At 43.8% G+C, this 14,641-nt stretch overlaps 1 protein-coding gene across 2 annotated transcripts in view; it reads left to right on the top strand.

Annotated features, from left to right (window-relative positions):
* MAPRE1 (microtubule associated protein RP/EB family member 1) overlaps positions 1–11,007 on the top strand; it is a 34,566-nt gene extending 23,559 nt beyond the window's left edge. For both annotated transcript variants that reach the window (XM_024559571.3, XM_053926460.1), the window contains exons 4-7: positions 126–333; positions 2,561–2,682; positions 7,227–7,379; positions 9,290–11,007. In XM_024559571.3, the coding sequence (XP_024415339.2) occupies positions 126–333; positions 2,561–2,682; positions 7,227–7,379; positions 9,290–9,346 (540 nt within the window). In that variant the 3' untranslated portion in view covers positions 9,347–11,007. The remainder of the gene's footprint in view (positions 1–125; positions 334–2,560; positions 2,683–7,226; positions 7,380–9,289) is intronic.
* The last annotated feature ends 3,634 nt before the right edge of the window (positions 11,008–14,641 follow it).

The following is a 14,641-nucleotide window of genomic DNA, read 5'->3' as shown; positions in this document are numbered from 1 at the left end:
GACTTTATACTAAGTTCTTGCCTCTGAACTGTGTTAGAGCTTTGACCCATTGGATGCGCAGACACGTCTGGTGCTTGCCAAAAGTCTCTTGCTTTGAGCTAAACAGTCTTGATGTTTCTCTGCAGATAATTCCTGTGGACAAATTAGTAAAAGGAAAGTTTCAGGACAATTTTGAATTCGTTCAGTGGTTCAAGAAGTTTTTTGATGCAAACTATGATGGAAAAGACTATGACCCTGTAGCTGCCAGACAAGGTCAAGAAACCGCAGTGGCCCCCTCCCTTGTTGCTCCAGCTCTGAACAAACCGAAGAAACCTCTCAGCTCTAGCAGTGCAGGTAAAAAAACCAAACAAATACCATTTCCAAGTAATAGTTTTCCAAGTGTTCATTTATTCGTTCAACATTTAACCAGAATTTTCTGAGTAGCCATAGGCTTAAGGAGCTTAAGGAGCCTAATGGCAGCCAGGTGGCAGGAGCAGGTAGTGTGGCATCAGGCAGACCTGTTTGTATGGCTTTTAGGGCTCTGGAGCCCTGTGGGAGCCACTTTCCCTCTGCCCTGCAGTTTCCTCCTATATAAAATGGGACTTTGAATATGTGTCCCAGAGGGTTGCTTTTGAGGCCTGAATGAGTTACTGTGTGTGGTTTTGCCAAGGCTCTGTAGTTGTATGGAATAGAAACCCCTGAGGTTAGCTCACATGACAGAGAGCTTTAGTTTGAACACAAGGATGTTCACAGAGCCCCATTACAACGAGACCCGAGCTCCCAGGAACTTAAGGAGCTTTCTCAGTCTCTCAGGGACTGTTCTTGGCTCTCTGCGTCATCAGTGTACTTACAGACCAGCTTCCTGTACTTACAGCTCCCATGCCCTCCCAAGACCTTTAGCTGTTAAGTGGCTTTGGTTTGCTTTGATGCCAGCACAATCTGGGAGAGGGGGCTGTTTTTAGAGACCTTCTTTAAAAAGTCTTGGCATGGAGGTTTCCCAAAATGTGTTTGCAGTAGTATATCTATACACTGTACCTATACATAGTATCTACAGGTGCTAGCCCCTCCTTTTCCAGAAGGTGGCACGCATATTGGTTAAGGTCCCATTGGACCTTGAGAAAGGGGCTGATCCATCAGGTAGGAAGAGAGGGACGATGAGTACTTTTTAATTTTCATATGACCTCATATAAATGGGATCATAAAATGTGTCTTTTTGTGTCTGGTTTTTTTCGTTTAGCATGTTTTCAACATTTGTCCATGTTGTAGCATGTATCGGTACTTTATTCCTTTTATGGGTGAATAGGATTCCATTGTATCACATTTTGTTTATTCATCAGTTGATCATTTGTGTTTCCACTTTTTAGCTACTTTGAATAATGCTGCTATGAACGTTCCTATTCAGGTTTCTCTGTGGGCATGTTTTCATTTCTCTTGGGTGTTTATCTTAAGAGTACATACTCCTGGAGCAGAATCCTTGGGTCATATGGTAACTCTGTTTAACCTTTTGCAGAGACACTTTGCATTACCATCAGTAGAGTATATGAGGACTCCACTTTCTCTGAATACTGAGTACTTTTATTTCTTAGCTCCTCAGAATGGGGAAGTGCATGGATAACTGCATTTCATATTTCAGACGTGGCTAATAGGCAAGCAGGGACTTGCATTAAGATTTAGTCTTCAGGATAAACTTATTAGAGATAAATGTGCTGGAGTTGATACTAGAGATCATCCAGAGGAAATGCTTGTTACTGTAGGTAGGTGACCGGCTTTATGGTTATTGAATAATGTGGGGTGTCAAGAAAACCAGGTATTTCTAAGCCTGGCATAATGTATAAACTTTACAAAATGATTGCTGAATGAATGAATAAAATCATAAATGATACATTTGATTATTTTAACTTGTGGATAGGTAGGCCCCTTTACTACTTTTTCCTTGTCTTTGTCTACTTTTGGCTGTTATTACTGAGAAAAGTTTGCAAATCCTGGTCAGCCTGCTGCTTTTCTCTCCTAGCCCTATAGATACCATCTAAAAGGTGAGCAAGATAGGGGTTTTGAAGTAATTCGTTGTAAGAGCAGTCTCTACCACCCTGCTCTTCCCAATCCAAGGAATCTCAGTTTCCGAGTTAGGAGGTATCTTACTTTCCAGATGGGGAACTGTGAGTGCACAGCAACAGCTGGGCCCTGAACTCACTCCGGGAGAGAAATTTGCCTTTACGCCATGAAGCTGCCCTGCTGGTGGGTTTGGCAGGCAGCGAGTTACAGTAGAGCAACTGTGTGTGCCTCTTTCAGATAGCAGTTCTTTTCACCGCAGAGGCACAGACAATGGCAAAGAGACCTCACAGAAGGACTAACTCTCAGCACAAGAGATTATGGCTAAAATTGTACTTAACTTTGCTGCCAGGATTGAAGGGCCACTTTGGGCAAACTTGGAGGGGTTGTCATGTATGCCGAGCTCTCAACACTGGGTTCCCTCACTGCATTACTGTGGAGGGCAGTGGGTCACAGCCCCCTCTTGTTGCCTGGTGGGTTCTTTTTTGTTTTGAAATTTCTGCTCTTGAAAAGACCTCTGCTGCTCTCTCAGCTCCACAGAGGCCCATTGCAACACACAGAACTACTGCAACCCCTAAGGCTGGCCCTGGTGTGGTGCGAAAGAATCCTGGTGTGGGCAACGGAGATGATGAAGCAGCTGAGCTCATGCAGCAGGTAGGTCCCTCCTGTGCCCCAGACTGGAGTCAAGTCAGTGGAGAGGATGCTTCCTGCACTGACCAGAAGCGGCTTGCTTGTGTCCTTGTGGAAGACCTACGTTGTCTGCTGAAACAGTCCTCCTCGTGACAAGTGTGAGCCCGTCAGGTGCTGTGTGGGGAGCGTGGGTGTGGAGGTGGAGGAGGAAGGAAGGGGTCAGGTGTTTCTGAGATCTGGTAGTGTGGCAGAAACCAGGGCCTTAGTGTTGAAAGGTCCCTGTACAACAGAACCCTGTTGATGGCTCTGGAATGATATTAGGGCTCTGTGGGGCTCGGAGTGTCTCTGGAATTTGGCTCTGACAGAAGATAAAGGAGAGTTTCTGAATCATTAAAGAAAAATGGATTTCACAGTTTCTCTTCGGAAATTCAAGTTGAGAGTGGGACTGCTATGAAAAGCCTATTGTTCTTCTGTTCTTAATAGGTCAGTGATTTGAAATGTCTTCTGTAGGGTTAATATCCTGGAGCTACTTTCAGAGGTCTGTGGATCAGAACACATTTTAGACTTTTAAGCACTTTCTCACTAATCCTTATTATTTTGTTTGTTTGCTTTTGGGTGATTCTCTTGATTAATCCCAGTTTTAAAATCAAGATGCTTTGTTATCCCAGTGAGTTTGAGATTGGACTCCTTCATTTTCCTAAAAGCCAAGTCCTAAAACCCTAGGGACACAGCCTCATTTTAATCCAGAACCTCTTGTGAAGCAGATGCGGGACAGAAAAGCTTGCCCAAAGATCACGTTTTGTTCTTTAAATTCTGTGATTCGTGTGTGACCCATGGTTCTAGGTGCCTCAGGAGTGTCGAGGTGACTGGTCAGCGTCCCCATTAGTGTGGCTGCCTTGAGCATGCTCCAGGTGCCGTCACTGAAGTGTAGATGTTCTGGAGAGTCCGACTTCGCTCTGTCGTTTTCGGGCTCAGGTGCACACAGGAAGCAGTCCCACTGCTACGTGTTGGGGCTCAAGCTTTGAGCTGATGTCACGTGAAGTGCTGGAATGGTGTTGGGATAAACGGAGCAATGGCAGTGGGTGAAAGAGGTGGTGGTTATTATAGTTCCTGTCCATTGTCTTGGCAGAGTGAGATAGGACCTGAAGTGTTCTTCAGAAGTTCAAAGGAATAAAATTTTTTGTGCGTGAAATACGTACACGAGCGTTAATAGTGTGTATGGGACATGCGAACGTTAATAACAGAAGCAAAAACAGCTGACATCTTTAGAGTGTGTGCCATTACGTTATTAAGCACTTTGGCTTCACCTTTGCATTAGCCCTGTGAGGCTTCCCAGGTAAGGGTGATGGGGCGCAGAGAGGTTAAGTACCCTGAGCTGGGATTTGAACCCAGCTTGTTCATAGCTGGTTCAGCCTTGTCTCAGAAGTGCTTTGTCTGCATGGAGTTTTAATTTTTTTTTTTTTTAATATGACAGATTTTAGCTTCTCTCCAGGTTGCCAAAGTCTTTACCACACCCTGTTAATCACTCCCTTGTCTCGTTATGTGATCTTTCTGGTCCCTGAAAATATGTAGGTTTGTGGCCCTGACACAAAGGTGTGGAGGTCTGGGGGTTATGACTAATATGAGAAATAGCACCAGATGGGCTTGTTTAGGCTAAGAGAAGAACAGTGTATTCCAAAGAAACCACCTTGCAGTGCTTATAACCTTAGGAGGTCTATAGCACTTCAACATGGAGAAACTTACTTTTTGTTGATTTTAGTCCAGAGCAGCACTTTTCAATAGAAATAGAATGTGAACCAGAAATGTGAGGCACGTATATAACTTGAAAAATTTTAGTAGCCACATTTAAAACAAGTAAGAAGAAGCAAGGTTAAATTAACTCTAACAGCATGTTAACCCAGTACAGGGGTACCTCGGTACTCGCGTTATTCCTTCCAGAACTCATGACGAGTGCCGAAACTGATGAGCACCGAATGGTGAAGCATTCTGTCTTGCGGGGCGACTTTGTGACTTGTGTAAGTTCTAGCAGGTGTGACGAGTCCCGAGCAAGTGCTGAGTGCTAGAAACTTTTTTCTTGTCCAATGTGATGAATACAGGATTTGACAAGTTCTGAAGTCGATGAATATTGAGGTATGACTGTGTACCCAAAGTATTATCATTTTGACATGTAATCAGTACAATTATCATTGAGATGTTTTACATTTGGAGGCCCTTACTAGTCTTTGAGGTCCATCCAGTGTGTATTTAGTGTGTACAGCCCATCTCAGTTGCACTGGCCCCATTTCAAGGGCTCAGGTAGCCACGAATGGCTCGTAGCTGCCAGATTGGCCAGTGCAGGCCCTAAGCATTCTTCTTGGGCTTCTTAGGTTAAAGCTATTACTTTACCACAAGAGAAGGTTCTAAAAGTGATACTGATTAGTAGCCACAGATTTTTAATAACCTCAAAGAAGCATTAAGAAGAGTGCCAAGTAAAAGCCAGTGATGTAGCATGTACTTATTGAGTGTTTCTTGTAGGTACATAGTTACTAAATCATAAGAATGCTGCTTTGGCCTTACAGGTGGGGCCCAGGAGGGTGGGTTCTGGTGCCCTGGATGATGCATAGGTCAGAGAAGGTTCTAATGGGTTTGTGAGGGAGGCGCTAGTGAAACGTGAGTATACAGTTGGACTCTAAGCTAGCATACCTTTTTAAGCTATTTAGTTTCCTTTTCCTTCTTGGTCAGTAATGTGATTAGAAGGCCTCTTCCCAGGCTTTTGGATCTTGGAGCTGAAGATTCAAGGCAGCTTCCTATTGTTGGAGTTGGTCAGCTCTCGCCCTTCTATCCCCTTGTGTACTGCACTTGGGGGCTGATGCTTAAGGAAAGGTGCCCATAGCAGTTAAAGCAGGAGTAGGGGGAATGGGAGAAATGGATAATTTAGTTTTGCTAGCTACTAGGTGATGGTAGTACTTTCAGTAATTTTTTTTTTCTTGAAGATTTTATTTATTTTCAGAGAAAGGGAGGGAGAAAGAGAGGGAGAGAAACATCAGTGTGTGCTAGCCTCTTGCATGCCCCCTACTGGGGACCTGGCCCACACCCCAGGCATGTACCCTGACTGGGAATCAAACCGGCGACCCTTTGGTTTGCAGGCTGGTGCTCAGTCCACTGAGCCACCCCAGCCAGGGCCCAGTCATTTTTAAAAGTGATTTTTTGTGGTTGGAATAGACTTGATTCTTCTGGTTTGGTCTGTTCAGGCCTTTGATGATGAGCATGACAGTAAGTCTTTAATAAAATGGTCCTGCTGGTTCCGGTCACCTAGTGCTCCACATCTCTGGGTGCATCTCGACTGTAGATTATGAATGAAGGGTGAGCGTCTTTCCGCCTGGGACAGTATTTGATCCCTGTGGTTGTGTCTGGCTTCTTCATCAGGCTCTGGGGAAGCCACATCAGCTGTTTTCTTCAGTTTTTGCAGCTTTAAGTTCAGAAGGTCTGACTAGATTTCTGTGGTACCTTCTGGCTCTCATAGTCCCTGTTACCCAAATTGTTCCCAGCTGCTTTACCTTTGATTTCCTGGCTTGGTTTTCCATGTGGCCTTAGCCTGTAAGTCCTGTGAGGGTTTTATGTTGCGTGGTATGTCTTGTAATTTACATTCGGTGAAAGTTAAAGTAAATTCACATGTCATAGATTGGAATACACTGGAATGAGGATGCACCATGCTTAAAATACATCGAGGACTGGAAGAGTTGTTATGACATTTATTGCCCTTGGCTAGACAGCGCCCCAGCGTAAGCACTGAGATTGCTTTCTTTGTTGCCCCCTTGTGGAAAAGAGAGCCCCTCAGTGGAACTCCTGGAGGCTCCTACAGCATGTGTGGTGAGCTGGTACGATGCTCAGGGGAGGAGCTAGCGGTGGATGTGGTTTGTTCCCTACCTCTGCTGCCTTCTCTCCCTTTTCAGCCTCTTTGGAGAAAGATGAGTGCGAGGACTCTCATCAGAAGATGCTGTTTGTTCTTTTGAATCAAGGATTGCCCTCTTTCCCCAGTATATAGGAGGGGATGGAGGGGAAAAAGACCATTGAGTTTTCCATGCCCAGGCCTCCGGCAGCCCTAGCTGTCTTTGGCTAGTATTAGTCAACTTTAGCTAGTCTTCCCCTCCTGGCTCACTATTTCTACCCTGCTGCCCTGGACCCTCTCTTACCATTGACCTCCACATGCAGAAAGATCTGGACTTGATTGACCAGTGGCGAGGACTCAATTTATGACCGTCAGCTGCCCTGCTGGGCTGCATTTTGCGTTTATATTTGTCTCAGGCTTTCATAGTTTTTCTCCTAGATCTTTTCTCCATCCCTGAGAAGTTCCTGCATGTTTCACGATGCTGTCTGCCCTTTCCTAAGAATCGTTACAGTCAAGGTGGACACGAACAAGCCCATGTTACTTCTCTGGGGCTGGGGAAAGTTACATTATACTGAAGTGAGTTTTGTCCATGTTAGGGAGTTCAGTGAAAGGCCACATCTCCTCTTGGGTTGGACGTTTGTCTGGTGTGTCGTTGGTACACAAATGCCAGGTGTCTCACCCTTGTTAATGTCCTGTGCAGGTCAACGTATTGAAACTCACCGTGGAAGACTTGGAGAAAGAAAGAGATTTCTACTTTGGAAAGCTGAGGAACATCGAATTGATTTGCCAGGAGAACGAGGGGGAAAACAACCCTGTGTTGCAGAGGATTGTGGACATTCTCTACGCCACAGATGTACGTGTCGACGCGAGGCTATTTGCCGTTTTGCCACCTAAGAGAAAATGGATTTTGTCTAGTTGGTTTTGGTAAACTCTATCCTGATGGCTTATTGTGTTCCAGTTTAGCATTCATCAGAGGGCTTCACCTTTGACCCCTCAGAGTCAGCCAGGGGGCACTTTTGCCCAGCTACAGCCGTTGCCTTGAGGTCTGTGAGCCCTTGAGAGGCAGGAGTAGGAAGCAGTGGGTGGCTGGTTTGCCCTGCTTCTATAGTTTGTGGCCACTGATAGGTGATGACTGCCACAAAATGCTCTTAACCTCGCCATCCCCTCTCCACACTGCAGCTTGGAACCCTCAGCCAGAGTTGCTGCCTCCCTTTTATTGAGGCCCCACGCATGGCCTGGGGAGCCAGGAATGTCGTCCCTTTTTGGTGTTGCCCTCAGCTGTCAGAGTGCACCTTTGCTGCTCCCTCCCAGGAGTGTGCCTGGTTCTCATTTCCTCAAAGTGCTCTGTGGGCAGGTTTCTTGGGATCCAGGTGTATTACACAGCAAATCTGCTGATATTAATCATGACATTAGCTGACCAGGGAAGATCCTGAGACAGATATCCTAAAATTGCCGTTGCCCGAAGACTGATTTTTCCTAGATTTAGGATTTGGCACCTCGTTGTATCCACTGTTTAATGGCTATACTTACTTAAAATTTTTCTGCAATCCTAGCAAGGTCTACAGGATGAAACTATTGTATATGCCTAAGTTATTTGTAGTATGTATGTAGCGTACAGATGGAGGGTAATACCCATGCTGTTATTAACACTGTCCTCTAAACATATCAAGTGGATTTGGGGGATTAAGACAGATGACTGAAAAGTTGATAATTTGTTAAATAAATCCTTATTTCAGGCTTGCTCTGTGCCAGATAATGAAAACAAAGATGATAAGCACATAAGGGATCCTTGATGTGGTCTGAAGTATTACTTTAGTAGAGTCGTATTTTAAGTAAATTCATTTGTAGAGATTTGTTAAAAAAAAAAAAAGATGGTGGTTGAAAGGGAAGTCTAGTTCTTACGTTAGTGTAGCTGTTCGTGCATGCCGGAGTGCCCTGGAAGTCTGCTCGTTTCCCATGCTGTTTGTGCTGCATCGGTCTTGCAGCTGTTTTTGCACAGGCATTGTTTATGTTTGAACACTCAAAACACCCACAACACTCGTAAATAGCAGGCATGATTCCTACACGCAGTCAGAGGGATGAGTAAAGGAAAAGCTGGCTGTAGACAGTGTATTGAATGGAGATGGTACCAAACTTTATGGTGACCTCAGGAATTGTTGAGGGTTAACTTTTCCTTTTTTTCCCCTCCCTGAACTTTCCTCCCCTTTTTAAAAGAAAGATTTTATTTATTTATTTTTAGAGAGAGGGAAAGGGAGGGAGATTGAGGAGGAGATAAACATCGTTGTTCGAGGGAAACATTACTTGGTTGCCTCTTGCAGACTGTCAGCCTGGGGCCTGGCTTGCAACCCAGGCATGTGCCCTGGCCAGGAAGCAAACCAGCAACCTTTGGTTTGAGGAAGGATGCACAATCCACTGAGCCACACCAGTCAGGGATCCTTTTTTGAACAACCTTATTGTGGTGGAATTGACACAATGAACTGCACATATTTAAGTACAACTCGATGACGTGAAATCAACACTATAATCAAGACAGCATATACACATCCATCACCATGTGATTGTGCTCGGTTTTTGTCTTTTGTGAGATGGATTCCATTGCCTAAGTAATAAAATAGTGGTCCCCTGGCCTTGTGCCATTAAATGCCAAGGGTGTGGTAGAGACAGGAAGAGCCGCTGTCTTTAAACACAGGAAAGTGAGCCCAGAATAGAACCTGATCATTCAGTGTTGAGTAATAGCGTTCCTTTCTCATTCTCCCATTGCAGGAAGGCTTTGTGATACCTGACGAAGGGGGACCACAGGAGGAACAGGAAGAGTATTAACAGCCTGGACCAGCAGAGCAGCATCTGAATTCTTTACTCCAAATCATGTGCTTAACTGTAAAATACTCCCTTTTATTATTCTTAGAGGACTCACTGGTTTCTTTTTCATAAGCAAAAAGTACCTCTTCTTAAAGTGCACTTTGCAGAAGTTTCACTCCTTTTCCAGTAAGTTTGAGTTAGGAGCTTTTACCTTGTAGCAGAGCAGTATTGACATCTAGTGGGTTCACCCAGGAAACAGAGAGGCTGACCATGGGCTCACCATATGGATGCTGGTAGCACTGATTGCTGCGGAAGATGTTTTTATGTGATTCGCTGAGGTAAAGACTGATTTGAATTTTAAACTAATGTGAAATCTCGGCAGAGAACGTTTTAATAAATAAATGCCTTAAGAGTATTTAAGATATGCTTCCATATTTCAAAATATGAAATGTAACCTGACAGAAGAGTTTGTGTGTTGCCCTTGTGTCTGGGAAGGAAGGACCAGACCTTGGAACTTTGGAACCTGCTGTTCGCAGGCCTTGCAGGGCTGCCTGAGTCTGCATAGGCCTAACCTTGGCCCAGAAGGAAAGTTTAAAAAGTTGCTCTGTAAAGCCATTTGGTGTCCTTGACCAATTGCATCTCTGCTAAGAAGCAAGAGGCATTGTTGGCTGAATGAGTAGAGGGTGTATTTCAACCCTGCAATGTTTGAGTTATGAATAGCTTGGTTTTCATTGAGCATTTCTCTTGACGATTTTTCCAGTTACCCCTGAAATTTCTATGTATTGTGTTTTTTTGGGAAATGAGGTGTGTTCAGTTTTTACATCTAACAACTACTTTTGGGGACTTGCCCACATCTCTGGGATTTGAATGGGGGTTGTGTCCCATTTTACTGTCTTTTAAGTTTATATTTAACATGTTTCTCTGCTTCCCTGGCCCACTGGGGACTCCTTTTTGACTCCTTAAAGTTTGCTGCTTAGAGTGGAAGTTCAGCCGGCAGGCGATCATGCTGCAAGCTCTTTTTGGACCTCTGACAGAGGGAGTGATCAGGGAAGGCCGTCGCTGCCTTGGGATCTGCAAGGCCGGGTGTTTTGGTACCTGCTGTCCATAGCCCTCCCTCCGCTGTTAACAGAATACTTTGCCAGTGCACTAATCTCCTTGGAGATAAAATTCGTTAGCGTGTTATTAAGTGTTACTTTTTTTTTTTGCAGAAAATACAGTACCATGTCTGAATTAATTATTAATATTTAAAATACTTCATTCCTTAACACTTCCTCACTTGCTTTGCCCACAGCCCATTCAGTTCCTTTGTGTGGCAGAACCCCGCAAACGTGTCACCCACTACTGAGATTGCTCAGCCCCCGACGTACTTGTACTGATCTGTTTCTGGTGGTAGTTTGTCCTGAAATGTGTGTGTAGAAAGCAGGCGTTTTATGATTCTTATTGTGTAGTGCATGCTCCGTGTGGAATTCAGAGGAAAACCCAGATTCAGTGATTAACAATGCCAAAAATGCAAGTAACTAGCCATTGTTCAAATAACAGTGGTGCTATTTCTCTTTTGTGGCCTTTCAGACTTTTGTTGCCCTAAAATTCCATTTTGAGAACCCATTTTCCACCTGGTCTTTCTTGACAGGGTTTTTTTCTACTTTAAACAGTTTCTAAATAAAATTCTGTATTTCAAGAGTGTCATGTCTTTTGAAATTTGTCTTTCCCTGGGTATGTTCTTTTAGTTTCAAATGATAAGGTACTGATGCTTCCTTCTTAAATCAGGACTGATCTTTTTAAAGTCCTTCACTGTTTTTTCAAAAGTGCTTATTTCTAAGCCTGTTCCTTTTTCCAGTTTATTCACATTACATTCGTCGGCCTCCTGCTGTTTTGCGTTTTCACTGCCATGAGCTGTAGTGCAGAGGTCCAAGGCTTGGCCTAATTCCTGTGATGCCTTTTTGGGCTGTTTCCTCCTCAGATGCACAGCAGGGTGATGGGGAGATACTTTTTTTGTTTGTCTATCTTGAATGTATGTTTTAAAGGCAGTGAACACAATCTTAATCTACAAAATAAACCTGACATTTTCATCATTTTTTCTTCCTTCTTAAAATTCTCTGCTGAAGAAATGAGTTCAGAAGGAGACTTGCTTCCATTTTTAATATGAAATAAAGTTAAATGGCAGTTTTTGCACGATCTTTAGAGTACCTGCCACAATCACGGATGCTCTGTAAACTCACCTTGATGATTTTGACTAGGGTGGTGCCCACATTACTTCCTCTAGAAGTTAATGGCCTGACACCATCCTTGAAACATGACGCACCTTCAGAAGGCACAGAAGGCACTGGACGCCGTTTTTGTCAGTGATCTATAAGCAGACACCTCCAGGAGGGCATGGAGTTTGTGCAGATACTCTTGGGTAATGTCAGCTGAGAAGTTACCTTGGAAAGAGTGAAGCTGATACTGTGTGTACCTATGACCTAAGTCCACTGACCTGGCTCTGGCGGATGAGGCACATAAAGTCTTTTGATGTGACTAACTCAGGTCAGGTCACTGGTGCAGGAAATATGAATGAGCTGCTTGGTTTGCTTGGCAAATACTGTGTTGCATGAAGGATAGGTAAACAAATGGGTTTTCTGGCTGGATTTAGATTTAGGATTCATTCATGCCAGTGGTCCTCAAACTGATGGGCTTCAGGATCGCTGGGAAAACTTGATCAACATATTTCTAAAGTCCATCCACAGAAATTTCAAGTCAGGAGATTGAAAATCTGCATTTTACTGTGTACCTCAGGGATCTGGGCTAGATGTAGACCTGAGACCTCTACTTTGCCCTTCTGTATATGCCTGCAAGTTCAAGTCTAATTCTGGCCTGGGTGGGGAGAGTGGTGGTGGTGAGCAGGCAAGGGGTTAGTCCTTCCAGATCCCTCCTACCTTTGTGACTTTTGTGCTAATTGATTTCCTGTTCTGACCTGCAAAAACAGGGATGCTGACGTCAGCTGAAGTGACTCCCTCACTGATGACAGTGAGCTGACAGCAGCCTTGACATTCCATGGCCTGCGTGGGTTCTTCAGATCCAGTCTGAAGTTCCGTTTCTAAATCAGAAAAGCTTAGGGCGGGTTTTGCATCCTGAGAAATCCGGAGGGCACTCCTTAAGAAAGGCTTTGAGTATTTTGTAAAATAATAAGATTTTTCAGTGTTTCTTTTTTAGCTCAGTGGTATCGATGAGCCCAGCTCCTTTCAGTTTTCAAACCATGATATTTCACTGTTAGTGAAATCACGGCATAAACACACACTCCTCCATTATCTTTTATGAAGATTCAGGGATTCAAACTTCAGATTCACCGATTTAAAAAATTGTATTTTCTTCAAGAATGCTGTATGATGTTTGAAAGGAAACCTTTTCTTTTGCCATAACCAAAGAGACTTAGAGAAGTTTTTCTTTAAGGTTTGTTTTCTAAGACTTGGTATGAGGAACTCCTTTTGTACCATCCACCATAGTTTACCACAGTCTGCAGACAAAACCTAGGCGTTAAACCTGATCAGCCTAATCAGATTAGCCTGCCAGTAAACGGGAGACCCGAAGCTGGAAGCTGGAAGCTGGCCGCTGTCAGCAGCAGGAGAATGATGCTTTGAACCAAGCTGAACCTGAGCCTGTGGTCAGTGTTCGTGGATGACTGACTAGTCGTTTTGCTGCTCTGACACTGTGGCTGTTGATTTAAAATTAGGAATAGGTCATGCTTTTGAATTCACACATTCCATTTATAAAATTTTAAAACCAGATGAGTTCATATTTATTTCTGATGCTTCGTGTTTTTTTCTTCTCATTTTCACACGGGAGGATATAAGTGAGTATGCAGAGGCCTTGTCTGAGAGAAAGCCCATTGAAACTTTACTTAGAAACATTGAGCTGGAAGGCTTGGGCCAGATCGTCACACAGTTACACCTTGTGAAGGTCTGAATTGGAAAGTAATTCCTTAGTCCTTGGAGCACAGAAACTTTCTTGTGAGGTTTTGGTCAGGCAGTTTCATTCATTTGGTTATCTAGGTAAGCAGGTCTAGCCCTAGAGTAGGATACCTAGGCTCCTCAATCCAGCGCCTTATATATACATTTTATATATGTACAAAATTTAGTCCGTATTTTCTTTTTGTTGGAGGCTTTGATGTTCTGAGACGTAAAAGGAAAATAGCCTTCACAGATGCATTTCTGTTGTTGACGTGTCTGGGGAGAGGCGTGTCTTTGTGCTGTGACCATTGGAGGCAGGCGGGTTAGTCACCAAGGCCTAGAACCTCGGATAGAGAGATACATTTAGAATTGCGAAGTGATCTGTCAGCAGTTTGGAATTCTGCGAGATGTCTTAACTCAAAAACTAAAAGAAATTTCTCCTTTCACTTTTTCCTAGTTTACTTTGAATGGTTTTCACAGTCTGCAGGAATTACTGGTGAGGACAGGATGGATGTGGGTGTGAGGAAGAGCAGGAAAAGTACCGTATTTTTCGGACTATAAGACACACTCCCCCCCCCAATTTGGGAGGAAGAGGGGTGTGTGTCTTATAGTCCAAATGTAGCTTACATTTACATTGGTGAAATATTATGTTATTAAATATTTTACCACATTTTTTGCTTCAATTTATTTTTCCTATTTTCCTACTCTAAAACCTAGGTGCGTCTTATGGTCCGAAAAATACAGTAATTCATTCTATTTATTGCTGTCCTTTTTAAAAAATTGATTTTAGAGAGAGGAAGGGGGAGAGAGAGAGAAACATCAATTTGTTCCACTTACTTGTGCGTTCATTGGTTGATTCTCCTATGTGCCCTGACGGGATTGAACCCACGACCTGGGTGTATCAGGACAATGCTTTAACCAACTTAGCTACCGGGCCAGGGCTATTTACTGATGTCTTTAACTTCGAGTTTTGCTGGTAGAATGGGATTTGGGAAGCTGGTAGCTGAGATTCAGTCCATCAGGGAAAGTCTTAACAAAGCTGGCTTTATGGGTCTTACAAGTTGGCAGTGGGAACAGAGATGACTTTCTAAGATTCAGCCTTAGTGAATGATTCACAGCTGTGGACTATCAAAGTTAAGTCCAAGGTTAAAGAAGTATACAAGTGGGTAGATAGAATATTTAAAGGGAGTCTATGGCTAGAACCCTTCTCCGACCTTTACCAAAGTAAATGAGGGGACTTCTAGAGGTCCAGAGGCCAAGGACCAGGAGTTGAGACTAGGGTCCTCCTCCAGGCCCTGAGCAGAGGATGGTTTCCCCCAGACCCCTTCTGGACCAGAAAAAGTTACTTAGGTCTCTAAAAGCCAGTAGGATACTGGAGCAGTAAGGGTGGCGG

The sequence above is a fragment of the Desmodus rotundus genome, chromosome 6 (genome assembly GCF_022682495.2).
Source record: "Desmodus rotundus isolate HL8 chromosome 6, HLdesRot8A.1, whole genome shotgun sequence".
Taxonomy (NCBI): domain Eukaryota; kingdom Metazoa; phylum Chordata; class Mammalia; order Chiroptera; family Phyllostomidae; genus Desmodus; species Desmodus rotundus.
Note: the sequence above shows the minus strand (reverse complement) of the source record. Positions and strands in the feature narration are given on the sequence as shown.